This window comes from Convolutriloba macropyga, chromosome 5 (genome assembly GCF_964194025.1).
Source record: "Convolutriloba macropyga chromosome 5, txConMacr16.3, whole genome shotgun sequence".
Lineage (NCBI taxonomy): Eukaryota > Metazoa > Xenacoelomorpha > Acoela > Convolutidae > Convolutriloba > Convolutriloba macropyga.
Genome location: NC_134472.1, coordinates 55128855 through 55156594, shown reverse-complemented (window position 1 = coordinate 55156594; position 27740 = coordinate 55128855). Strand labels below are relative to the sequence as shown.

The window sequence follows — 27740 nt, the reverse complement described above, 5'->3', positions numbered from 1 at the left end:
GTTTTTATACTCAATGGCTTTAATTTTAAAATGACTTAAACACATTGGTTATAACACATTATTTTTATTAAAACTGACAGAACCAAAATCGTTACAAAGAGCGGACAGATATATTTTAATTCATCAAAAAATATTCAGAGATATTCAGTTTAGCGTTTAGGTTTTCCAAAAGTAGTAGTGTACTATAGTTATAATAAATTCGCAACAACCTTTTTGGTTTATTCGTTGGGCAATCATGACTACAATGGTGCATTTTGAGAACAAACCCATCAAGCAGTCTCTGCAGATGAACGTGGCCAAACAAGCTGCAAGAATCAGTGTTAGTTTTGTTGACCCTTTTTAATTATTTTATTTTAGACCCCCTATGCAAATATAGAGGTCTTTTCCATTTTAGCCCCCCCCCCCCCCCACACACACACGAAATTATAGCTACCTCATTATGGTATGCTTACGTGATGGAGGTTGATGTAAGAGACCCTAATATATTCCCAGATTATTTAAATTTAGTCCTCGTTATTATTACATAATTAGGTCCTAGTCGGGGGTTTGTAATGCGGAAAGGGTAGTTTTGTTTTGTTATTGTTCCAATTTTGGGGTTCCTTACTTGCGGTACTAAATCATGATTAAGTACTTTATTGCGCTTTTCCTCAGTTCCTCATAACTAAGCTTCGTAGGTCAGGAACTTATATCCAAGTCACAGTGATGAAAATTGAGAGGGTCTACGAAATGAACCCCCACGGAAAAAAAACTTAAACACGCACTCAGAATAGCAGCGTCAAAACCACATTTATAATCTGATTTTTAATTTGATTGATTTTATATCTCTTTGACAGTCAAGTGGGGATTTTGAGGGTGGAGGGGGGCTGTAATGGGTAGGAAAGCCGGAAATTCTGGATCTTTCCAATTATAGTGCCCAATGAAATTATAGCCCCCAATTACCTTATTAACAAGGTTCGTGCGCGGGGAGGGGGGCTATATCGGGAAAGATCCGAAAATCTAAGAGCAGTGATAAGAATGGGCCCTCAAATTTGTTGAACTAAAATGTGCTCGAGGTGACGAGAGGGTGAAACGAGTTGAACCAGAGAAGGTTAACGGGCAATATTAGAAGATGCTGTATAACAAAAACTTATTTGTTTTCATGAAACTCAATTTGTTTTAGGGCGATGAATTATTTGCAGAGAGAGAATATGAGATGAAACTGTGAGTCAATTTTGAATAATGAGATTATGCTTTATGCTGTCAAGCAATATATTGATACCAATAATGATCAGCTCGGAACTAGCTTTCAATTATTAATCTAGTCCAAATATTTGCAACATAAAAGTTTGTGTAGCCTATGCTCATTCTAAATTGTTTGCCTTGACAGTCGTTTGAGAGCAATTCGTCCGAAGTTAGTCGCTTTATGTTTAATTTGAGAAGCCGATCAAGCTCAACACCTGAAAAGAGACTGATATTTTTTTAAAATTCTAACCAGTATTTTGGAATTGAATTTTTTTGTCAGTATAAAAAATCTGGAGCGATGAAATATTTATCTATACTGTAAATATTGAGGGTCACGGCCATGCTTCAGCGGCTCACATGACTTGATATGGAACCCTCACAACCAAACATTGGATCATATTACAAAGAAAATATGCAAAAGCTTCTTTTAGTAATTAACCAACAATGGGGTCTTTCCCATTTTATCCTTCCCATGAAATTATAGCCCCTCCAATGTGGTATAATTAACATGATTGGGGGGGGGGGGCTATAAGTAGTCTGACTGCTAAGCTAGGGTGGCTATAATGGGAAAGACCCCAACAATGTGGGTAATTAAATAAAAATTGTGGATTTCGGCTGGTTTTGGATCAAGTCAGGTTTTGGCTTTTTTGGGTCTTTCCCATTATAGCCTCCAGCTTAGAGGTCAGACAACTCCCCCCCCATTATGGTAATTATGAAATAATGGGGGCTATAATTTCATTGGGGCTATGATGGGAAAGACGCGCTTTTTTATAGTCGGCTACGTTTTACGTCGGCTCTTTTTGACAGCCCTGGGCTCACTACCTACAAGCTTCTTCAGATATTATAACGAGATACGAGATATGCTACGATAGCATTTACGACTCACATAATGTAAAATCATTCAAATATAATAAAGTGTTGTTTTTAGTGTAAAAAATTGATCATCTTTCTATTGTAACGCCATCTTATATGAGACAATCTCAGGGATTCCTAACGTCTCATAACGAAAAAAACTGTTGGTAAAAATTGTACAGTTCTTTTGAGATCCAATAGTCATTACTCAAAATCATCGTAACAATTAGAATATACTGTTTCGGTGGAGAAATTGTCTCAGAGTTATGTCCGAGTGATTAGTGAATACCAAAAGAAAAACAAAGTTTTCAAGTTGTTTCCAGCTTTTTGGGTTTTGCTATTTTTTCGCAAAAAGCATGTACTCAATTTCAAAAGACAAATACATATCACGTTTCAATTGTATTTTTTTAGTGTTTAAAGACTAGAAGTTCAGAAGAAAGGGCAATAAAATATACACAAGTACATGACTCATTTTGAGTATCAATGAGGCTCTCCAATTTGAGTTTGCGCTTGATTTTCCTGCCCCGCAGGTCCTCAATTATGAAGTATATTTCAACCAATTTAATTTACTGAGTAACTCGATTTGTGAAGTAATTTTACCAAGAAGCAGAGATAGATAGACTCTTTTCAAAATAAAAAGTTGTTAAAATTTTCTCAATTTATTAAACTTGAATCATAACAAAAAAGTATTAAGAAGCGTAAAAGTTAGCGACCGAAAACATCTTAATTTTTACTAGAATGAGCGCTAGAACAAACAAAACAATAGAGTTTAATTGGAATCCAATGCAATTTTGTTAATAAAAAGGTTTATCAAGTAAACAATTGATTTACCAAAAAAGATAATTGGGCGTCACTCAAGCTAGATATTCACCCAGCAAGTCATTAGCGAGGTAAGCGACTTTTGCCTATGGGACTCTAAAATTGATTGATCTAGTGATTTGATTCTCAAATCATTTATAGCCACATGCAGAGAAAAAGAGAAACTGTTCAAGACTGAGAGCTCCAACTAAAATTTGAAAACAAAACCCAAGTCCAGAAAGAACTAAATTTAATACTGAAAAACAGTGAGGCGACTTTTGGCCGATTATTTTTGAAAAATGAAAAATTTCAATTTCTAGAAAAATTGTTTGAATAAATCGTCACCCACATCCTAAGAATTATCAAGAGAAAAAAAGATTTGGAAAAAAAAGACAGCAAACACTTGATCAGGGTGTTTTTATTGAGACTAAGAGATGTGTCAACAAGAAGACAAAAGTTTTGGCCAAATCAACAAAACTCACAATTGTTTTTATACAGAGACCAAAGCAAAAAAAAAACAACAAGAAAATTGAATCAGTTAAACATATGAAAAGGTCGTCCGGTAGGAAGCATAAAAATGTCCTTGTTGATGAGATTTTGAGAAAATTATTAATCGACAAAAATTTGTAAAATGAGACAACCTGGACAAAAAACAATAAAAAGTGGCCTGATTTTAATAGAAAATATAGTTTCGCTATGAAATTTCAAAAATGAGCACATTAATGTTTCGTCTTGAGAAAACCATTCAAACTAATCACAAACATACTAAGGTGATCAAGCGTTAGAAAATTTACTGAATATGATGAATTCCAAGAAAATTAATCAGTTTTTAAAAGCCAGAAGCGCCACTTACACATCTATTATTAAGTGTCCACTAAGGACACAACTTGTTTTTGTTTTGGTTCATTTTTCACCTGTGACTACTTTTTTTGTGAGAGGAAAGACCCAAGTTGACAAAACAAAATCAAAAATGGTGAGATGAGAAAATTGAGTTAAATTTCTAAAACAAATAGTGTCGCGGTCACGAAAAAGCTCCTACGAATTCAAACCATCGTAGAGAATCGTTTATAACAAAATGGCGATCAGTGAGAGTACTCATTATTCAAGTTTTGATGCTGCGATAGAACTAAAAAACAAAAATTTATTATCGAAATTCAGAGAGTCACTTTTTAATAGGATCATTTTGAAACAATTAAATGCCATGGGCTATGATTTTGCTACAAAAAATTTTTAGGTTTAATTTAGGTGTTGCTAGAACTTCTCTGATGGGCTGTCAGTTTTGATACTCAGTAACAAAAAGATTATAAAATGACTAAACTAACGAAATTTAAAATTTTCAATTTACATACGTAATTTCCAGATCGAAAACCATTAGTTGCACCTAAGCCAATTCGTACACAAATAGCCATTTACCTTTAAAACACATGTATAGACGTTAGTAACTGTTGCGCGATGTAACGAGAAAGAAAACAACAACAGAATTTAAATGAACACCCGTACAAATAAAAACTCTAAAAACCAAAAAATCTGCATTTAACTCCAAAAATTGTCAATTCTTATAAACCAATAACGAGATGAGACCAATAATAGCCAGATTTTAATTTCACGGCTGATGAAACGCAAAATGTGGAAAAAAGTAACGTAATTGAGCAAAAAGTAACATAAATTGATTTTAAATATAAACAGAAATAAAGCGAAATGTCTAATGTTCACAAAACTTTAAACGTCGATAATTCTTCGAAACAAGATTTCTTTTAAAAACACTTCAGTTCTATGCTCTAGGCTTGAAAAAATTTCTAGTGATACCACTCACAATTCTGTATGACAAACATACCGATTGGCCTTAACTTCCAGAACAGAAAAACCAGTTGAGCATATAGTTCTCCCCCATACTAAAAGTGAGGTCGGAACAATTGATGCAATAGCTGCTGTGAAAGCTTTAAAGCATCGTGAATTTCTGTCCAAGTTTTTTTTTGGTTAAAATAGGGATAATTGAAACTTTGTTAAATTTTTGCAAAACATTCTGTAGTAATGATAATTTTACCAAAAATTAATTATTGGTCTTTGTTCTCTGTCACGAAAAAATTTTTGTGACAAAAAATACCGTGCTTATACCGTGATGGCGTTGGAGTTATCAACTAAACTTGGATCAGTTTCATTTTTTCATCATTTTGTTTCAAGCCGTATCAAAAATATATCTTCAGTTTGGTATTTTGTACTATGGCCGGCAAACGCCGTGATTGCAACATGCTTTATTCAGCTCATAAATTTGTAATTAAGAGCAAATTGTACATCTATGCATTATTTAGTCCACTGTTGACAGAGGGAATAAAATCTGTCTGCTATAAACAACGCAAAATTTACATGTGAAAACTTCGGAACACACGGCGCTGCATTTATATATTTGAGCAATCCTGAACTTTATCTTATGCATTTTTCTGTAGTTTGACCTAACCAAAACTTCAAACTGGTAAACAATTTTTCTCCTCGGAAATCTGGGAATAATGTTGCCTATGTCTCCTTCGGTGGGTCAGCACCCAAGCTACGGTCAAAACACATGCAGTTGTTTCTTCAGGTAATGAAAAAGCTCTAAGAGCTCAAAAATGACCAAGAAGTTTACACACACATACACACACACACACACACACACACACACACACACACACACATACACACACACACACACACACACACACACACACACACACACACATATATATATATATATATATATATATATAATTCTTTTCAGAAACAGAAGTTAGCATGAAGTTATGCGTCTCTGCATGGCCTTTACACTATTTGTTTTTCGACATCAAGAACTATTAGTGTTTTCTGGCAAACAAAGGCTAGTGTTGAGGATTTGGTCCTCAACACTAGCACTGATCAAAATATCAAAAAATAACTTGAGTTGAGAGCTGTTCGCTTTAAAAAAATCCATTTTTTTGAGGTTAACACTATCATACCGTTCTCAACCTTTAACTCAATTCGAAGCTTTTTTACAGCTAAGAAATGAAGTATCAAAACTATTGGACAAAAAAAACAAATAAAGCAAATTTGCAGTTTTCATAAAATATTTCAAAAGTGATGTTATATGTCTATCTAGCACAACAATTTGAGATCTTATCTACGGTAAAAACAAGCCACTGTTGTCCATTATAGCTCCTTCAACTTTTTGTGGTTTGAAATTTCAGCCGATTAAACAATCCGACTGCCATCATTAAATGCACCCTTCCCTCCAATTTTGGGGCAAATACTTCTAGAGCCCCTCACCCGGGCCGAGGAGTTTGGGCAAAATTATGTAAGATCAGCGGCAACTAACTGTTGCGCGATGTAACGAGAAAGAAAACAACAACAGAATTTAAATGAACACCCGTACAAATAAAAACTCTAAAAACCAAAAAATCTGCATTTAACTCCAAAAATTGTCAATTCTTATAAACCAATAACGAGATGAGACCAATAATAGCCAGATTTTAATTTCACGGCTGATGAAACGCAAAATGTGGAAAAAAGTAACGTAATTGAGCAAAAAGTAACATAAATTGATTTTAAATATAAACAGAAATAAAGCGAAATGTCTAATGTTCACAAAACTTTAAACGTCGATAATTCTTCGAAACAAGATTTCTTTTAAAAACACTTCAGTTCTATGCTCTAGGCTTGAAAAAATTTCTAGTGATACCACTCACAATTCTGTATGACAAACATACCGATTGGCCTTAACTTCCAGAACAGAAAAACCAGTTGAGCATATAGTTCTCCCCCATACTAAAAGTGAGGTCGGAACAATTGATGCAATAGCTGCTGTGAAAGCTTTAAAGCATCGTGAATTTCTGTCCAAGTTTTTTTTTGTTTAAAATAGGGATAATTGAAACTTTGTTAAATTTTTGCAAAACATTCTGTAGTAATGATAATTTTACCAAAAATTAATTATTGGTCTTTGTTCTCTGTCACGAAAAAATTTTTGTGACAAAAAATACCGTGCTTATACCGTGATGGCGTTGGAGTTATCAACTAAACTTGGATCAGTTTCATTTTTTCATCATTTTGTTTCAAGCCGTATCAAAAATATATCTTCAGTTTGGTATTTTGTACTATGGCCGGCAAACGCCGTGATTGCAACATGCTTTATTCAGCTCATAAATTTGTAATTAAGAGCAAATTGTACATCTATGCATTATTTAGTCCACTGTTGACAGAGGGAATAAAATCTGTCTGCTATAAACAACGCAAAATTTACATGTGAAAACTTCGGAACACACGGCGCTGCATTTATATATTTGAGCAATCCTGAACTTTATCTTATGCATTTTTCTGTAGTTTGACCTAACCAAAATTTCAAACTGGTAAACAATTTTTCTCCTCGGAAATCTGGGAATAATGTTGCCTATGTCTCTTTCGGTGGGTCAGCACCCGAGCTACGGTCAAAACACATCCAGTTGTTTCCTCAGGTAATGAAAAAGCTCTAAGAGCTCAAAAATGACCAAGAAGTTTACATACACACACACACATACACACACACACGCACACACACACACACATATATATATATATATATATATATATATATAATTCTTTTCAGAAACAGAAGTTAGCATGAAGTTATGCGTCTCTGCATGGCCTTTACACTATTTGTTTTTCGACATCAAGAACTATTAGTGTTTTCCGGCAAACAAAGGCTAGTGTTGAGGATTGGGTCCTCAACACTAGCACTGATCAAAATATCAAAAAATAACTTGAGTTGAGAACTGTTCGCTTTAAAAAAATCCATTTTTTTGAGGTTAACACTATCATACCGTTCTCAACCTTTAACTCAATTCGAAGCTTTTTTACAGCTAAAAAATGAAGTATCAAAACTATTGGACAAAAAAAACAAATAAAGCAAATTTGCAGCTTTCTTAAAATATTTCAAAAGTGATGTTATATGTCTATCTAGCACAACAATTTGAGATCTTATCTACGGTAAAAACAAGCCACTGTTGTCCATTATAGCTCCTTCAACTTTTTGTGGTTTGAAACTTCAGCCGATTAAACAATCCGACTGCCATCATTAAATGCACCCTTCCCTCCAATTTTGGGGCAAATACTTCTAGAGCCCCTCACCCGGGCCGAGGAGTTTGGGCAAAATTATGTAAGATCAGCGGCAACTAGCGTTGACAAGTCGGAAAATTCACCGCAATTTTCTTACAAAATTTTGCGCTGAATGCGTTGAATTTGAAGACAAAATTTCAACGCATTCAACGCAAAATTATGTAAGAAAATTGCGGTGAATTTTCCGACTTGTCAACGCTCGTTGCCACTGATCTTGCATATTTAGCGTTGAAATTATGTAAGATCAACGCTAAAATTCAACGCTAAGTATATAAGATCTACGCCAAAACTCAATTCAAAATTATGTAAGATTAGCGTTAAATGCGTTGAATTTATGTAAGATCAACGCTAAATTCAAAGCTAAATATATAATATCACGCTAAAATTCAACGCTATATATGTAAGATCTACGCCAAAATTCAACTCAAAATTATGTAAGATTAGCGTTGAATGCGTTGAATTTATGTAAGATCAACGCTAAAGTCAACGCAAAATATGTAAGATCTACGCTAAAATACTCGTGACAAACATACTTAGGTGATCAACCGTTAGAAAATTTACTGAATATGATGAATTCCAAGAAAATTAATCAGTTTTTAAAAGCCAGAAGCGCCACTTACACATCTATTATTAAGTGTCCACTCAGGACACAACTTGTTTTTGTTTTGGTTCAATTTTCACCTGTGACTACTTTTTTTGTGAGAGGAAAGACCCAAGTTGACAAAACAAAATCAAAAATGGTGAGATGAGAAAATTGAGTTAAATTTCTAAAACAAATAGTGTCGCGGTCACGAAAAAGCTCCTACGAATTCAAACCATCGTAGTGAATCGTTTATAACAAAATGGCGATCAGTGAGAGTACTCATTATTCAAGTTGTGATGCTGCGATAGAACTAAAAAACAAAAATTTTTTATCGAAATTCAGAGAGTCACTTTTTAATAGGATCATTTTGAAACAATTAATTGCCAAGGGCTATGATTTTGCTACAAAAAATTTTTAGGTTTAATTTAGGTGTTGCTAGAACTTCTCTGATTGGCTGTCAGTTTTGATACTCAGTAACAAAAAGATTATAAAATGACCAAACTAACGAAGATTAAAATTTTCAAGTTACATACGTAATTTCCAGACCGAAAACCATTAGTTGCACCTAAGCCAATTCGTACACAAATAGCCATTTACCTTTAAAACACATGTATAGACGTTAGTAAATTTTGCGCGATGTAACGAGAAAGAAAACAACAACAGAATTTAAATGAACGCCCGTACAAAAAAAAGCTCTAAAAACCAAAAAATCTGCATTTAACTCCAAAAATTTTCAATTCTTATAAACCAATAACGAGATGAGACCAATAATAGCTATATTTTAATTTCACGGCTAATAAAGCGCAAAATGTGGAAAATAGTAACGTAATTGAGCAAAAAGTAACATAAATTGATTTTAAATATAAACAGAAATAAAGCGAAATGTCTAATGTTCACAAAACTTTAAACGTCGATAATTCTTCGAAACAAGATTTCTTTTAAAAACACTTCAGTTCTATGCTCTAGGCTTGAAAAAATTTCTAGTGATACCACTCACAATTCTGTATGACAAACATACCGATTGGCCTTAACTTCCAGAACAGAAAAACCAGTTGAGCATATAGTTCTCCCCCATACTAAAAGTGAGGTCGGAACAATTGATGCAATAGCTGCTGTGAAAGCTTTAAAGCATCGTGAATTTCTGTCCAAGTTTTTTTTTGGTTAAAATAGGGATAATTGAAACTTTGTTAAATTTTTGCAAAACATTCTGTAGTAATGATAATTTTACCAAAAATTAATTATTGGTCTTTGTTCTCTGTCACGAAAAAATTTTTGTGACAAAAAATACCGTGCTTATACCGTGATGGCGTTGGAGTTATCAACTAAACTTGGATCAGTTTCATTTTTTCATCATTTTGTTTCAAGCCGTATCAAAAATATATCTTCAGTTTGGTATTTTGTACTATGGCCGGCAAACGCCGTGATTGCAACATGCTTTATTCAGCTCATAAATTTGTAATTAAGAGCAAATTGTACATCTATGCATTATTTAGTCCACTGTTGACAGAGGGAATAAAATCTGTCTGCTATAAACAACGCAAAATTTACATGTGAAAACTTCGGAACACACGGCGCTGCATTTATATATTTGAGCAATCCTGAACTTTATCTTATGCATTTTTCTGTAGTTTGACCTAACCAAAACTTCAAACTGGTAAACAATTTTTCTCCTCGGAAATCTGGGAATAATGTTGCCTATGTCTCCTTCGGTGGGTCAGCACCCAAGCTACGGTCAAAACACATGCAGTTGTTTCTTCAGGTAATGAAAAAGCTCTAAGAGCTCAAAAATGACCAAGAAGTTTACACACACATACACACACACACACACACACACACACACACACACACACACACACACACATACACACACACACACACACACACACACACACACACACATATATATATATATATATATATATAATTCTTTTCAGAAACAGAATTTAGCATGAAGTTATGCGTCTCTGGCCTTTACACTATTTTTTTTCGACATCAAGAACTATTAGTATTTTCTGGCAAACAAAGGCTAGTGTTGAGGATTTGGTCCTCAACACTAGCACTGATCAAAATATCAAAAAATAACCCTAGTTGAGAACTGTTCGCTTTAAAAAAATCCATTTTTTTGAGGTTAACACTATCATACCGTTCTCAACCTTTAACTCAATTCGAAGCTTTTTTACAGCTAAGAAATGAAGTATCAAAACTATTGGACAAAAAAACAAATAAAGCAAATTTGCAGCTTTCTTAAAATATTTCAAAAGTGATGTTATATGTCTATCTAGCACAACAATTTGAGATCTTATCTACGGTAAAAACAAGCCACTGTTGTCCATTATAGCCCGTTCAACTTTTTGTGGTTTGAAACTTCAGCCGATTAAACAATCCGATTGCCATCATTAAATGCACCCTTCCCTCCAATTTTGGGGCAAATAATTCTAAAGCCCCTCACCCGGGCCGAGGAGTTTGGGCAAAATTATGTAAGATCAGCGGCAACTAGCGTTGACAAGTCGGAAAATTCACCGCAGTTTTCTTACATAAATTTGCGTTGAATGCGTTGAATTTGAAGACAAAATTTCAACGCATTCAACGCAAAATAATGTAAGAAAATTGCGGTGAATTTTCCGACTTGTCAACGCTAGTTGCCGCTGATCTTACATATTTAGCGTTGAAAGTTTGTAAGATCAACGCTAAAAATCAACGCTAAATATGTAAGATCTACGCCAAAATTCAACGCAAAATTATGTAAGATTAGCGTTAAATGCGTTTAATTTATCTAAGATCAACGCTAAATTCAACGCTAAATATATAAGATCTACGCTAAATTCAACGCTATATATGTAAGATCTACGCCAAAATTCAACGCAAAATTATGTAAGATTAGCGTTAAATGCGTTGAATTTATGTAAGATCAACGCTAAATTCAACGCTGAATATATAAGATCTACGCTAAAATTCAACGCTATATATGTAAGATCTACGCCAAATATCAACGCAAAATTCTGTAAGATTAGCGTTGAATGCGTTCAATTTATGTAAGATCAACGCTAAATTCAACGCTAAATATGTAAGATCTACGCTAAAATTCAACGCTAAATATGTAAGATCTACGCCAAAATTCAACGCTGAATTATGTTACGTAGTAAATGGACGAATTATTAGCCAATCAGAATCGAGTATTCCTAAACTTTAAAATAAGATATAAATACGTTCTAATATAAGCAGAAAGTTCCGAAAAAGTTCATTTAACCTAACTTTAAGTAAATATAACCACTATATGTATCGATTAAGCTGGTCTTTGGCTTAATATTTTTAGGTTTTCTAGACAATTGTCGATTGAATACGAACCAATTTGAGGTCAATGACATCAGACGAAAAAACCTGTTAAATGAACAACACAAATCTTGCCGTCTAAGTTCCACTTGTTGTCTTGATCGTTGATAATACTAATACGTGGCTGTGTACGTTTTACAGTTATACGTTGCTTTAAGCTTGTATGGAGATAATCTAACGAATTGAGTTAGCGAACTACTGATCGTTTTCGTCAGAATTTATATGGTGCCGTGACCCGGAACCTTTAGATTTTTATTGATCATTACTTCGACAAATGACAAACTATTTGACTGAAGAACCTATTTGACTGTGGAAGCCAGTTGCGGAATCTTTATGTAAAAGGCAGAAAGAGTGGACAAGGCAAGAGAAGTTGCACAAAGCAACCAATTTGAAAACTTCGGAAGCGGAAAATCGAGGTTTGTCTCATTTGTCAGCAAATATTGACAGGGATCAAGATATGCGACTGATGACGAGCAAGAGAAGTCCCATGAGTTGAGAAGATCATGAACGTAGACTCGGACAGAAAAATGAGAAGTCTCATGAACCGACGAGAACCAAATGGCTCTATTGGTGGATCAAATATGCTCCAAATCTTTTTCTATTGGTCATTTTGATGCAACTGATGACACTAATGCATTCAGTGATTCTGCTTCAACTCAAGCTGATCATTCAAGAAAAAGCGTTTCAATGATATATGGGACTAGATCTAACGACAAGGCACAGAAAACGCCTGAAATTGTTTCAATAATCGTAGGTCTTGTGTGAGCACGCCAACCTGATACAATTTGTGCGTTTTCTTGAGGAGGAGATAAATGTGGTTCCTAGTTGTTGGAATTTTTTGATGAGGCAAACTGACGCACGAGATATAGCTCTGCTCCTGTGGGATTGCTCGTGTTTGTTGCGTGCTAGCTGCTCAAGAAGTTAGCTGGTGTTGCATCTCATTTTGATGATTAATGAAGGCAGGACAAGGTCAGCAACGAGTTCTCACCTTTTTAAAACTGAGGAACATTTCGGACAAAAAAACTGTAAGATTGATCCAATTTCTTTTTTCTAACAAATTTTGCAGTAAATTACTTCAATTTTAGATGACAAGTAACCCAACCCCGGACGGCAAGTAACCCAACCCCGGAAAAGTATCCCTAAAAGGTCAACATTAACCCTCACAAGCATAAAATTTAAGAGCAAAAACCATCATTTTTCAAAACTTTTGGCCGATTCACCAAAAATTTTAAAAAATTGATACAGTCGGTTCGTATATCAAAAAAAATTTCTGATGTAGAGGAAATTGATAGAAAATAATGCTTATTTGTTCAATTTTGAAAATTTTTGGTCAATTTTAGGGCAATTCTGAAAATTTTAGAAAATCAGTAACGAATATTGATAAACCGTGTTTTCGAGATTAAATCCGACCCCTTTACTGGATTACCGTTCCGTAATCAAGAATTTGCAAAAAAAATTGACCAAAACATTAAAAAATGACAAAAGCATTTAAATTTTGACGAACTTCTCAAAAAAAATTAATTTTCCAGCAAGAAGGTTCGTAAATTGAGTGAAACTCAATTAACACAAAAAAAAGTTGTGAAAATTTTCACAAACTCCGGCCTGCAAAAAAAACATCGAAGTCCCATGATGTTTCTTGTCAATGATTTATGAACCGTTTTGCCCGCGTCCTTTTTCGTCCTTTCGATCTTCAGTTTTCCGTGTTACATTTTTATTTCAATAACGTCGCACTCCCAAAACTTCGCCTTTCCTTTTTTCCGCTATTTTTCCGGATTTCAGTGTAGTACGTCATATGTGATGAAGTATGTTGCTGTTTTGCTGTAGTATGTTGAGTATGCTAGTATGCTGGTTTGCTGTTTAGGTCTTATGGCTTTCTAGGATGTGACTTAAGTTTATTCTCGAGTTACGGCTGGATTGTCCTTTGACTTTTCAACTTCACTAATTTACTAGCCATCCTGTTGTAGTATATTGACTTTGCTGCTGTATGTTTGTGTATACTTGTATGATTTCTAGTTGGTTTGGTCTCGTTGCCTTCTAGGGTGTGACTTAAGTTTATTCTCGAGTTACGGCTGGATTTTGCGTGACTTTTACAACTGTCGTAGTCCACAAATACACTATTGTAGTTTATTCAGTTTAGCTGTAGTTTGTTTAATACTGTTCGTTTGCTGATTGTTTGTTGTGGTTTGGGTTTTGCTAGGAAGAGACTTAAGTTTATTCGGGAGTTACGGCTAGTAAATTTTTCGACCTTTTCATCCTTTTAGTGTACTACTGCATTGCCGTAAATTAGTTTCTCGTTAAATTTGTTGTTGTAGTCCCATAATGAACTATGTTAGATTTTCTTGCAGTAGCTTCTCTCCTTCTTCCTAGGGTGTGACTTAAGTTTGTTCGGGAGTTACGGCTAGGTTGTTTGGTTGAGTTTTCGCTGTGGCGCTGTGGCCTGCTAACATAATTCTTTCCGACCTCATTTCCCGCCCGTTCTTTCCCACCGTCCCGTTTCGTTGCGTTGCGCGTTTTTCGCTCGCTTTCCCGCACGTCCCGTTTCCACTCCATCGCCCACTGCACGCTCGACTTCTCGTCTGTCCCGTTTCCGTTGCGTCGCGTGTTGCTCGCTCGACTTCCCGTCCGTAACGTCTCTGCTTCGTCCTGCGTTATTCGCTCGTTTTCCCGTGTGTCTTTTGTCTCCCTCCGCGTTGAGCGCATAGAGTTCAGCGCTCCACTTCTGTTTTTGTCGGGCACTGTGTGCTCGACGACATTTTCTGCTCTTTTGGCAGTTTGTTTTACACACTGTCTACAGTGTGCTGTGTTTGGTGTCTTTTGCGTTGGGTTTACTTTGCGTGGGTTTGGTTTGTTTGGAGTGTGCAAATAATAGATAACCGTTAACAATGGTAGTTTTGCTGGTCATTGGAAATCATAACATCCCGATGTCTAATAGTCTTGATAAAAAAGTCAAAAAGTTGCAGGCTGCCAGGTCAGAGCGTGAAATTGAATTGCATGCTATACATGAAGATATTCTTCCTTGTATGAAGGACTGCGAGTGAAAGTATGCGAGTGAAAGTTGAACGCCTGGTAACAAAGTGCAACGAAGCATTTATGACTGTTGTAGACAAAAATGAGGACCTGATTGCATTTGCTGGAAAAACGGAGGATCCAAGTGCGCTTGTCCCTTCATTAGAGTCCTACTTGGAGGCAATGACAACTAAGAACGACAAGATACTCACTTCAGCACGAAACTACATCAACTCTGCTGATGATAAAGTGAGTGAGTTCCAGGAACCAAGGGCTCCCATTCTTTCTAGACTTCCCTCAATTATGACCTCGTCAAAAACATCTAGTCAGCGTAAACCTGATTACGTAATTGCTAAGATGAAGCGTGAAGAAATAGAAAAACAATGAGGCAGCCATTCGCCTTGCTAAACAGAAAAAACAAATGGAATTAGATGAACTGGAGGAAAACAATAGAAAACGGTTGGCGGAGGCAACTTTGCAAGAATTTGAATTGCTGGACGCGGTTTCTAAAGGTAGCCAATCTGAAACAACTGCAAGTGCTAGGAGCTCAACGAGAAGTGAAAAGGCTGTCCAGGATTGGATCAACACCTCACTTGCTTTAAGTTTTAATAACGAGAAAACTGGTGAACCAGAGGCTACGAAAGACCCTACAGAATGCCCTAGCAACAATAACGGCGAAGCAGTGGAAGATCATAATACTGACATTCCAAAGCATTCCATTCCAAAAAAATGTCGAGGCAATTACTTTGTGAGCAATGAGACGTTGCAGCAACTTGACCACTATTTTACCCTCCTGAAAATTTTTTGTTTGCTGCTAACACACAGGCGTTGTACCAGGCGCACCTACGGGCGCAAATGAATCAAACAGGCCAACAAGGCATGGTGCCTCCGAGCATAATTAACCAAGGAACCGCAGATAGTCAGCCGCCTTCTGTACACGCCCCAGAGGCTTCTTCACCGCCCATTCAACAGCCCATTTCACCACAGCCGTTCGCACCGCAAAGAAACCAAAATAATACATCCGAAGTATTTCCCAACGCACAACTTCATATTTCACAATCCAGGGGACCTGAAACATCAAGTCTGCCCAAGAAAAATTCGGCTCAACCAATATGCTCCCGACAACAAATTAATTGTGTCCCCCGAGCACCAAACGCCACTCTTCCTCCTTTTCCGACAAAAAATCATCCAGCCCCCGTAAAAAGCGTTCCCTTGCACCCAAGGGCCCAGCCAAGTCCAAACACTCAACTGCACAACTCCGAACCCGCTCGTCCTAATGACTCTCCCATTCCGAACCCAGTCTTCGCACCTAACCTCACTGCGCCCATCCCACACGCCCCTTTGATTAACCAGCCTCCCGTCAACAACAATTTTCAGAATAGTAATAACCGAGTACACAAAATTGTACGTTCTGTTGCTCCTTTTTTCCCAAATATGCCCATTATCCCTCTTGGCCAAAGTTTTGTGCCAAATATGAGTCATTGGCGTTTTCCGCAGCACAGACCGTCAGTAGTCAACCAAGACATTACTACCGTAAATAATGTTGCTCCAAATGTACAGGCACATATCGCACCCTCAGTTACTAATTTTCTACAACAAATATATTCGAATTCACCCCTTTTGATTGATATGCAATCACCATCCGGCACACATCAGGAAAATCCGATTGCAACTACAAGTAATATTGGACCTGGTCTGGCCACTCCGGTTCTTCAGCCAACATACCCTTATGTTGAGCCCACTCCGTTGAGTTGGAGCGGTCCGCAGGTGTCTGCACCTGCCCCTCTGATACAGGACAATGCGTCATTGATTAGGGAATTAGCTGATGCTATAACCAGCAAGAAAAATGACCCCTTGTCAGAATGGAAACTTGCTCAGTATAATGACGATCCATTACAATGGCACGAGTGGTATGATCAATTCAAAAGCGCGATTGACTCGCAATCGCTAACTGATGACGTTAAATTGACATACCTCAAAACCGTCGTCACCGGTAAAGCAAAGATTGCAATCACCGAGTTCGCTTACTGTGGTTCAAGGTACAAGGATGCACTAAAGAATTTAGAACGTAAATTTGGCCAGCCACAGGCAGTCGCAAGTGCACACTTGGATAAACTAAGCAATTTTCCGCCTCTTAAAACGCACAATAGTGATAACAGCATTAACTATTCTGCAGCCATATCCAGCCTCGTTGGGGTTTTCAAGTCACTATCATATGATGCTGACTTGAAAAGCGCTTCCCTACTTAACCAAGCGGTACAGAAGTTACCACCAAACATGAAAGAGTTATGGTCGCTCTTCACGGTTAAGAAGCACTGGGTTAAACCTACCCTCCTTGATTTTAACGATTGGCTCAAACAAAAGGCTGAGGCCCATGATCTTTTGAAACAAAGCGCAACCAAGGCAAGGCCTGAAGATAACAGCACTTCATTAACCGAGACCAAAACAGCCTTAAAAGTGTTTGCATCAAATTCGCAACAAAAGGAAACAAAGAAGCAAATGCCATCTTCTTCCACAAACACTTACTCTTGCTGTATTGTATGCAAAGGTAACCACCGGCTATGAGAGTGTCGAGTTTTCAAGGAAAAGACTCCAACCCAGAGAGCTAAGTTGGTGGGGGATAGTAAACTTTGCTTTTTGTGCTTACGCGAGAAGCAAACGTTCCGCCAGTGCCCTCAACCAAGAAAGTGCCCAGCAGAGGGGTGCAATAGTTCGCATAACACGGTATTGCATGGAGCAGATAGGGTTTTCCCAACAAAACAGTCAACAAATTCTCATACCACTCAGCCTTCTGGCAGCACAGGTCAAAGTAAAGCAACCACTAGTCAACAGTCGTCTAATAAGACCACAATAATGTCATTTGTTACTGATGTTAAGGGGCTCCTTCAGGTAACGGAATTGCAGTCGGTCAATTCGTCCGGTGTAGATACCAAGGCATTAGTTTTGTGTGATACCGCCTGCAGTAACTCTTGGGTGGCCGGTAGTCTCGCAGATAGACTCGGTTTGCACGGTAAAGCACTAAAGCTAACTGTTAAGGGTATTAATACCGAGGAAGTAGTTGATATTAGGGTTGTTGAAGTTACTGTGAAACCGAGAGAACATCAGGATTTCGAACCATTCATCATCATTCCTTTCGTTAAAGAGAGTCTGAACGTCGGCTCTGATATAATTATTGTACAGGCCCTGCACGAAACTTACCCAGACTTAGCAGTCCTTGATCCCGTGACAAATTCCTATAAAGACATTGAGATGATACTCGGACAAGATGTCTATCATGCCATCCGCCCGTTAGAATACTTCTCTGCCGATGAGAAGCGTTTACCCGTTGCCGTACGCTTACTCATAGGTTGGGTATTAAGCGGTCCGTTACCATCAAGTTCTTGTATAACCTCAACGTGCTTTCAAGTGAATATCGAACATGACAATGAGTTAGTAAGTCAAGTAAAGTCATGGTACGACATTGAATCATTCGGGGCAGACAAGCAGGTCGACTCAAGCTCTGCAGCAGGCGCAAGGGCTCACGAAATCCTTGAAACTAACACCATACACAATGGCCTGAGATACGATGTCGGAATGTTGTGGGCAGCAGACAACACCCAGCTCCCAAATATTTATTTCTCCTCCCTTGTGCAATTAAAGTCTCTCGAAAAACGATTGGCCAAGGATGAAGACCTTAGGGACAAGTATACTAGTACCATCAAGAAAGATCTAAATAAAGGGTATGTAATTGAGGTTCCGGACGCTCACAAGGTTGAGAACCGGTCCGATAAAGAGTGGTACCTACCCCACCATCCGGTTTTAAACCCGAACAAACCGGGTAAGGTGCGTAGGGTGCTCAATAGAGCAGCAAATTTTCATGGTGCCTCACTCAATAGGTGCTTGCTCAATGGCCCTGATCTCCTCCAAAACCTTATTCACGTACTTCTTCGCTTCCGACAACATCCATATGCCATCTCTGCCGACATCGAGGGAATGTTTCTACAGGTTGGCGTATTACCATCAGATCAACCATCACTTCGCTTTCTGTGACGGGAGGACCCCGCAACTAACGTTGTAGTGTATCAATATACGCGCCACATATTCGGGGCTAAAGACTCGCCTACATGCGCCAACTATGCACTGCAACGCACTGCGAGAGGCAACGCTAAGTTTTACCCCGAAGCTGCAAAAGCCGTCCTTGAAAACTTTTACATGGACGATTACCTTGACTCAGTGGAGTCTCCTGAGAAAGCCATCAATAGATCAAAGGAATTGGTACATCTTCTCCATCTCGGTGGATTCAAGCTTACAAAGTTCGTAAGCAATGTGCCAAATCTCGCTGACCGAATTGATGGTTCTCCTCAATCTACTGAGCCCAAGGTTATTGTTTCATGTCAAGAGGATTCATCGCACGTGCTTGGGCTAAAGTGAGATCATACTAATGACACTTTAGTTGTGAGTAGGGGTACAAGCTGCGCTATCACCAAGTCTCTCACGCAACGCTTGTTCTTAAGTCTCGTCTCGAAAGTCTTTGACCCCATTGGTCTTGTCGCACCCTGTACCGTTGGTGCGCGACTGCTCCTAAAAGACATCTGGCGTGTCACAGGACAACCATGGGATGACGAGCTCCCACAGGACATGGTTCAAAGATTTTTCGTTTGGAGTGCGGACTTACCAAATCTTGAAAACATCAAAATTCCCCGAAGTTACTTTAGTGGACCCTTTGATAATGTGGAATTGCACATGTGTGGTGACAGTTCCCAGGATATTTTTAGTGCCGTCGCATTTCTTCAAACCCGAGTAACAAATTCTACGGGCAGGGTAAAAACAGAGCTTGCGTTTGTTTTGGGGAAAACGGGCGTGGCGCCAATGAAAGTAATGACTGTCCCAAAACTGGAGTTGCAAGCAGCTCTACTTGCTGCTCGATTGAAAAGGGAGATTATGCAAGCACTTACTGTATCTGTTAACCCAGTATTCATGTGGACAGACAGCACGACGGTTCTCCAATGGATTAACTCAAATGAAAAGCAACCAACTTTTTTTTTGCAAACCGTGTTTGCCAAATTTTGGAGTATACCAGCGTTGACCAATGGAACCACGTCGCAACTAAGAATAATCCAGGTGACGTTGGCACGCGTGGAATGTCCGCTGAGATTTTGCAACTAAGCAGTTGGGTCAAAGGTCCACATTTCTTAACTAATTCACGTTTACCGTTTGTACCGAACAAAGACGTCATTAATAACATCAAACTTGGCGTCAACCAAGCAGTCACTATAGAAGACACTGTTTCTCTCCCTACATCTGTTAAGAAACAGACAACTCCCGTTCCGTCGTTATTCCCATTTGATAAGTTTAGTTCTTATCAAAAGTACTTGCGCATTGCCGCATACGTTCTCCGGCTTTTGCCGAAACATGCCGGCTACCGTAATCTCGGTTGTAGCATTACTGACCCTACTGAGCTTGACGAAGCCGAGTGTCATCTACAGTACTTGATGCAAGGAGAGTCTTTTGAAGCCGAAAGGAAAGATCTTCATGACAATAATTTCGTCAAACGGAGTAGCCGAATTGCTCCACATTCACCGTTTATTAGTCCAAATGGGCTAATCCGTTCCTCAGGCCGCATCAAGCGGTTAATTGAAGTTGGGTTTAACTTAAAGTACCCAATCATCTTAGACGCACGTCATCCGTTTGTAAAACTGTTCCTTGAACACACGCACGTAAAGCATTATCATCAAGGCAGTGAATACCTAAGATCAATTGTGCAGGAACATTATACAGTACTGAAACTAAGATCATCCTTGCGTTCCGTCAAAGCAAACTGCCTGAGATGCCGAGAATTCCCAGCTGTAACTATGCAACCAATCATGTCTGACTTACCTAAGGAGAGACTTGCTTACCAGTCTCCTCCCTTCACGAACACTGGCGTTGACTGCTTTGGGCCATTCTATGTTACTGTCCGCCGTACTACTGAGATAAGGTGGGGCTTCCTCTTCACCTGTCTCACTACTCGCGCTGTCCATGTCGAGATAGTTACATCCATGCACACTAGTTCTTGTGTTATGGGAGTTGAGCGGTTTGTGTCACGTAGGGGTACACCTGCCATGGTTTGGTCGGACAATGTCACAAACTTTATTGGAGCGGAGAAAGAGCTCCGAGAAAGTGTCGAAAAGTGGAACATTGTCAACATTGCAGCTGAGCTCGCTCACAAAGGCATAAAGTGGAGATTCAGTCCACCCAGCGCACCACATCAAGGTGGTATCTGGGAGAGGTAGGTAGGCAGCTTCAAGCGCGTGTTGTATACTGTTTTTGGCACGCGTCGCTTCACGGATGAGATACTGCATACTACCTTTTGTCTCGTGGAGAATGCTCTCAATTCGCGTCCTTCAACACCCGTAAGCACCGATCCGTGCGATTTGAACGCTTTAACGCCCAACCACTTTCTTTTAGGAGAATACTCTACCGGTATTCCGTCTGTTGTCGGCAATAAGGAGCTTGACCATCGTAAACGTTACGCCCGTGCGCAGTCATACGCTAATGCGATCTGGTTTCGTTGGATCAAAGAGTACGTACCGATGCTGAACCGACGCTCTAAGTGGCAGGCGCCTGCCGAGCAACACCTTAAGACCGATGACTTGGTTTGGATAGTTGAGGAAACCAACCCTAGAAGTTACTACCCAACCGCTTGGATTGTGGAACTCCGTTACGGCTCCGAGAACGTCGCGCGCTCCGCCGTTTTACGTACGTCGACCGGTTCACTCGTCCGCCCTCTTGTAAAACTTGTACCAGTTTTCCCAACATCTTCTTCCGGGCCGGAGAATGTTACGTAGTAAATGGACGAATTATTAGCCAATCAGAATCGAGTATTTCTTAACTTTAAAATAAGATTTAAATACGTTCTAATATACGTAGAAAGTTCCGAAAAATTTCATTTGACCTAATTTTAAGTAAATACAACCACTATATGTATCGATTAAGCTGGTTTTTGGCTTAATATTTTTAGGTTTTCTAGACAATTGTCGATTGAATAGGAACCGATTGGAGGTCAATGACATCAGACGAAAAAACCTGTTAAATGAACAACAAAAATCTCGCCGTCTAAGATCCACTTGTTGTCTTGATCGTTGATAATACTAATACGTGGCTTTGTACGTTTTACAGTTATACGTTGCTTTATGCTTGTATGGAGATTATCTAACGAATTGAATCATCGAACTACTGATCGTTTTCGTCAGAGTTTATAAATGCGTTGAATTTATGTAAGATCAACGCTAAAATTCAACGCTAAATATGTAGATCTACGCCAAAATTCAACGCAAAATTATGTAAGACTAGCGTTGAATGCGTTGAATTTTTGTAAGATCTACGATCAGGCTCAGATCTTACATAAAATCAACGCATTCAACGCCAATCTTCAATCGTACATAATTTTGCAATTTTGCGTTTTTTAGCGTTGACACCTCGGCCCGGGCAGGTGCACTTACAAATCTTTACATAGTAGAGTTATATATATATATATATATATATATACATATATATATATATATATATATATATATTATATATATATATATAATCCGTATGTATATATATATATATATATATATATATATATATATATATATATATATATATATATATATATATATATATATTTATATCTTCAATTAATATGTAACTGGATCAATCATAGCATTTGCTGTGGGGATGGGGAAAAAATAGATCAAAAACTCTATTTTGCGGGTTAAATTACTGGAAGGGCTGTAATGGGGAAAAGCCGAGCAATCTACCGAGTAGAGAATGTTTGTTCATGTTGCAGTTATGAGCAGCAGCAGCTACGCTCTGATTGGATGGAACAGCTGGATGGTCTGGCGATGGAGAAGAAGGCTAAGAAAGACAGAGCCACGATCAGGGAAGAATTCAGACTGGCCAAAAGAGCGCTAATCAAGGTACAGAATCTTTCTTAAGATTTATTTGACAAATCCCTTTTTTGCTAACGATAAAAGAACCAACTAACGAGCAAAATTTATACAGTGAAATCAACATTATAACTCCCTCAAAGAAGTTACTCTCTAATATCGCTCGTACCTCAAAAAAAACGAAATCCACAATTTGTCGAAGTCTCATGCCCTCTTATTTGCTCTCCTACATCTAATTTTGCGTGCCCTACAGGTCCCCCCCCCCGTGCCTTTGTGTCTAAGAACTATGCTCTTACATATACTTATACTTTTAGACAGGAAGAAATACGAATGTTGAAAAAATTTTAAGTTTCTTGTCCTACTTTGCTTCACCACTTGATTAACCTAAGTTAGTCACCATATCGTAGTACAGAAGTATAGCACTTGGAGCCTTAACCTTAGCGGCCAAAAAAAACTTCGTGTCTTGGAACAAGGGTGCTTGCGCCCCAGTGCCCGGTACAAGTCTCGACGGGTGTTTTGATCTCTTTAACTGTAAAGAGTCATTTAAAGAATCAAAGGGTAAAAATTCAACATGTTCCACCCCTGTGTTTGAAATTTGGAGGAAATTTTGATACCCTTTTGTTTTGTTTTCTGGTTGTTATTTAGCAGTAATAGCCGTGTATTCAGATAGCACTATTGCTGCGTCAACAATATTTGTACATAAGCTTTTGTAATCATTGTCACAATTTATGGGGTGAACTCATTGTATCCAACTTTTTTTCATTAACAAACCAAGGAAAAGAACCTTATTAGAGCCTTGAAATTTAAAAAAGATCCAAAGATTTACCAAACCCCAAAAAACAGCTGATGAGAAAAAAAAAACTAGCAGGTTTAGGCCTCGTATACAATTTTTCACCAATTAACTTTAAATTGCTATGTTTTGTCTGAAGGTTTTTAGCGCCCAGTTATGTACTATCCCGAGCTCCTGAAAATGTCATTTTGCACTCTCTGTTAGAAAAACTGCTGTAAAACACCACATCTGTACGAGAAACATAGACATTTGGTTCATATATTCTTGTGAATATTTTAAATAAATAGTTTTAAATAGGTTTCAGATAAATGGATTTGAAATAAATAAACTGTTCAAGAACATTAGGGGAAGGAGAAAAATTCCTAGCAGCTGGAAGGTAGCCGCGGAAACGCCGACCTACAAAAAAGGAGATAGAAAACGGTTAGAAAACTGTAGGGTTGTGTACTTGCAGAATATAGAGAGCAAGGTCTTGGCGAAGTGTATATACGAGCCATTGTATAATCAGTTTTTTACCGGAATCTTTTTGCATTTCAACATAATTTTGCACGTAAACGCCTGGTAAGCACAAACACATTGAAATTTTCAAAGACGATATAACGATTACAGTCAAGATTGTGGCCTTTTATTCAGATTTCTCTATAGCATTCAATTGGGTGCCTGAATTGGAACTCCTGAAAAGAAGTGATACAAACTGAAGTAAGCGGATGCCTTCTAGAGTTGATAATTGACTATTTTACCAATAGGGGACAGTTTGTGAGAGTTGATAATGTCAGGTCAGTTGAATTAAAAATCAGAAGCAGTATACCACGAGGATCGCTCCTGATCGTCCCCTATTCTGTTGCACAATCTTCAACCACATTCCAGGAGTGTTATGGTTATCGCAGCCCTTCAATTTTGCGGATGCTCTAAAAATCTTTGCAATCAACAGATGTGCAGACGAGATCCGGTCGCAACTGCAGTCAATCGAATAAAGGGTCGAAGAGAACAAAATAGACTAGGCGATAGAAAATGCGTAAACGTAGCAATCAGAATTATGAAAGCGGAGTTGCTGTTAAAAGGGTAGATTCCAGATTTTTGGTAAGGCAGTTCAGGACTTTTCAATGATAACCTTATTTGTAAAATTAACCTAAATCACAGGTTAGTAAAGGAAAATAGAGTTCCGTGTCTTCATCGACGCATTGTGACTTTTATAGTTAGTCAAGAGGTGAAGCTAAGACTGTTTAGATCTCTGATTCTTCCATCGCTTTGGTATGGAATGAATAACAAAGAGTGACTGCAAGAACTTGGAACTGTGTCAATAGAAAGAGAAGAACTCCGACTTTGCCAACCAACTGAGGAAGCTAACCCTGCTGCCACTGACTATGTTCAAGAAATTGAATGATGTCCTACTGCTCAGAAAATCATTCTCTGAAATAGTCTGCGATGCATTTAACTTGAAGAACAGGTGAACAGAAAAACCGAGAGGTAATTTTGTATTCCGGACATAAAGAGTTCTGAAAAAACTGCCTCGGCATATTGGATACAAACACACTGAAAATTGGTTTTAGTGAGACAATGCGGAAGTTCTTTGAAGAAAGATATATGTAAAGCAACAGTTTCACTTGGTGCTTCTTCAGTGACTGCAACAGGGGCAGAGAAAAAAGGACTCTTTTCAAAATTGAATACTGGAATCTCGTTTCTACAACAAATCTGTGAACTTTCAACAACACAAACAACAACAACAATACGGTTTTTCCGCTTGAGAATGTGAATCCTGATTGAACATGAAATAGCGAAGCTAAAACATCTTTTGTACGCAATTTTTTTGCAATGGAAAAACCAGACGTCGAGGTTCGCAAGAGAAACTTAGAAACAACTTAAAAGCAGCACTGAAAAGGAAAGGAACAAACTTTTTGACCAAGTGGTTATGTGCAGTGTAGATATAAAAACGGTCAATAGTTTTCAAAAGCGACATAATTATGCCCCTGCGGTAGAGCATATTTCCCAACAGCCAAGCTACAGAAAATTATAGTTACATTTTTTTGCTGTGAATTTTTTTTTCAAAAATTGAACTGATTGATCCACCTAAAACACCTAAAACACAAAGGAAGTCGCTGGACAAATCATTTATTGTTAAACACGGTAGTTTTAATTTTAATGATTCAAAATTGTAGTGATGGTTCAGTTAAAAGGGAAAAACCATCACAACATCAGTTTATTGGACGATTCCTATGAGTCTTGTCAGTTGGAAGTGAACGTTAGAGCTTCAAATTTTTTGAAATATTTTTTTCGAAGTGTTCAGCTTTATTTCCGTATAGCTGCGGTTTTCGAATTAAAATGGCATTGTTAAAGTTGACAATAAACGTTTTTATATTGGCGGAAAGCTAAATGAAAGTGGCAAAAGTTGAGTCCGAGGTTTGAATGCTGTTCAAATTGCGTCCATTTACCATGGAGTAGGAAAAATGAGGAAAACTGACAGATCAGCAAACTCTTTCAATAATCATCACAGTTGTTCTTTTTGGTATTAATTGAAATTCACATTCAACGTACATTTGGTTCTCTAAGTAAAGTAGAAAACAGAACTTAGCCCCCTCGTGCGTACCCAGCACTTGGACGCAAACGCCCTTAATTGTGTCCTGGCACTAAGTCCCTCGATGAGTGACAAAGTTTTTGTTCTTCCAAGGCCGAAGAATGTGAGATCGGTTAGTGAAATTATAATCTACTCTGAATGGCGAATGTAAGTTAGCGCGCCCTATTTTTACAAGTAAAAATTCAATTTTGAAGGCAATATTACCCCAACTTTAAATCAAATTTCAATTACAATTTATACACCATTGATTCCGTACACTAGTCCTTTCGTCTACCTATGAGATTCAGACAAAATGCAACGTTCACTTAACCAGAAAGCCCAATGTAAAGTTGATGAACTTCATCCAATTTTCACAGTAAAAAAAACGTTATGAGGGATCAATTGTGCAAAAAAACTGTTTTCGTAATTTGATTAATTGCTCTCAAACGAAGTTTGTAGCAATTATATTAGTCCTGTCGGTCTTTTTTTATGCGATTTTTTGCTTGACCAATTTTTCGTCTGACGCTTTTGACTTTTCGTCCTCAAAAACGGGATAAACAGGTAGCGCCCAGCGGGCATTAAGTGCTCTTAGAGCCTTTCAGCTCTGTTTCAGCTCAAACTGTTTTGGAGACTTATACTTATACTTATAGTGTGAAGGGCGGATCTTAGAGGTTGAGACACCTCCCCCCCCCCCTGTTGACCCCCACCCCACTATTGCCCCCCCACCGCGCTGTTGCCCCCCAACCCAGTGTTGCCCCCCATAAGCCCCCCGGTGCACCCCCGTGGCTAGCTACTGACGAAGCCAACCGCTCGCCGGTCGTTTGAGAGCAATTCGCCCGACGTTAGTCGGTTATGTTATGTTTTTTAGTTGGAGTAATATTGCTTTAAAAATTGAAGTTTTACTTCGTGAAAATAGGGGGTGCTAACTTTCTTTTGCCGTTCAGTACATTTGAATTTTAGATACTATGATGACATGTGGCTTCTTTCAAACCACACAAGGAGACAAAAAAATAATACCATTTGAATGGATCAATTTTAGTATTAGACTTAGATATGCTTTATAAGATATGATTTACATAGAAGCAAAAAAAATGAAAAATCTGTCCCTATTGGTGTCAATGATATAATGTGCCACTGAAATGATAATAATAATCCTTATGTGCCCCCAGATTAGTGGGTGCACTATTATTTGCAACCCACTCGCCAACGCGAACGTACCTTATTTCTACATACTGATTTATTATGGAAGTGCTCGTGCTCGATAAACTAAACGAGGGTGCAAAACGTACCGGGGGGAGGGGGGGGGGCACAAACGGATCTCAATATTTCTATCGTTTATAAACAATTTAATGGATGTTTGAACGATATCGAGGAGACAGCCATTTGAAATTTTACATCAGAAATCTTTTTTTTTCAGGTGAGACAACACATGCTAGCACAGCTGTTGGAGTCAGAAAGGGAGACATTCAAACAGGAACTGGCCAAAATGGGCAAAGCAATACACATTGATAGGCTATGATCAATCACTCACCAAAACCTCACAATATATTATATATGAAAATTGGTTTCATTCGTGCTTCAATTTAATTTTTTATCAGAACTTGAGTTAATTCTTCCGCGTTC

General features: G+C 38.0%; 1 protein-coding gene across 2 annotated transcripts; it reads left to right on the top strand.

Moving 5' to 3' along the window:
- Positions 1 to 27717, top strand: LOC142340106 (uncharacterized). 2 transcript variants are annotated; one of them, XM_075390535.1, is made up of 4 exons: positions 1 to 319; positions 1160 to 1200; positions 22680 to 22809; positions 27535 to 27717. In XM_075390535.1, the coding sequence occupies exons 1-4, from the start codon at positions 236 to 238 to the stop codon at positions 27634 to 27636; spliced, it is 357 nt and encodes a 118-aa protein (XP_075246650.1). In that variant the 5' UTR covers positions 1 to 235; the 3' UTR covers positions 27637 to 27717. The 2 variants fall into 2 exon arrangements, with proteins under 2 accessions (XP_075246650.1, XP_075246652.1); XM_075390537.1 differs by lacking the exons at positions 1 to 319; positions 1160 to 1200 and adding an exon at positions 10124 to 10307.
- Positions 27718 to 27740: the final 23 nt, after the last annotated feature.

What these genes read in the sequence shown, in the direction of transcription:
- LOC142340106 (XM_075390535.1), top strand. Translation starts at nt 236, where the DNA reads ATGACTACAATGGTGCATTTTGAGAACAAACCCATCAAGCAGTCTCTG. An exon ending in AACAAGCTGCAAGAATCAGT is followed by an intron (nt 320 to 1,159) that starts GTTAGTTTTGTT and finishes AATTTGTTTTAG; the next exon opens with GGCGATGAATTATTTGCAGA. An exon ending in CCAAAAGAGCGCTAATCAAG is followed by an intron (nt 22,810 to 27,534) that starts GTACAGAATCTT and finishes TTTTTTTTTCAG; the next exon opens with GTGAGACAACACATGCTAGC.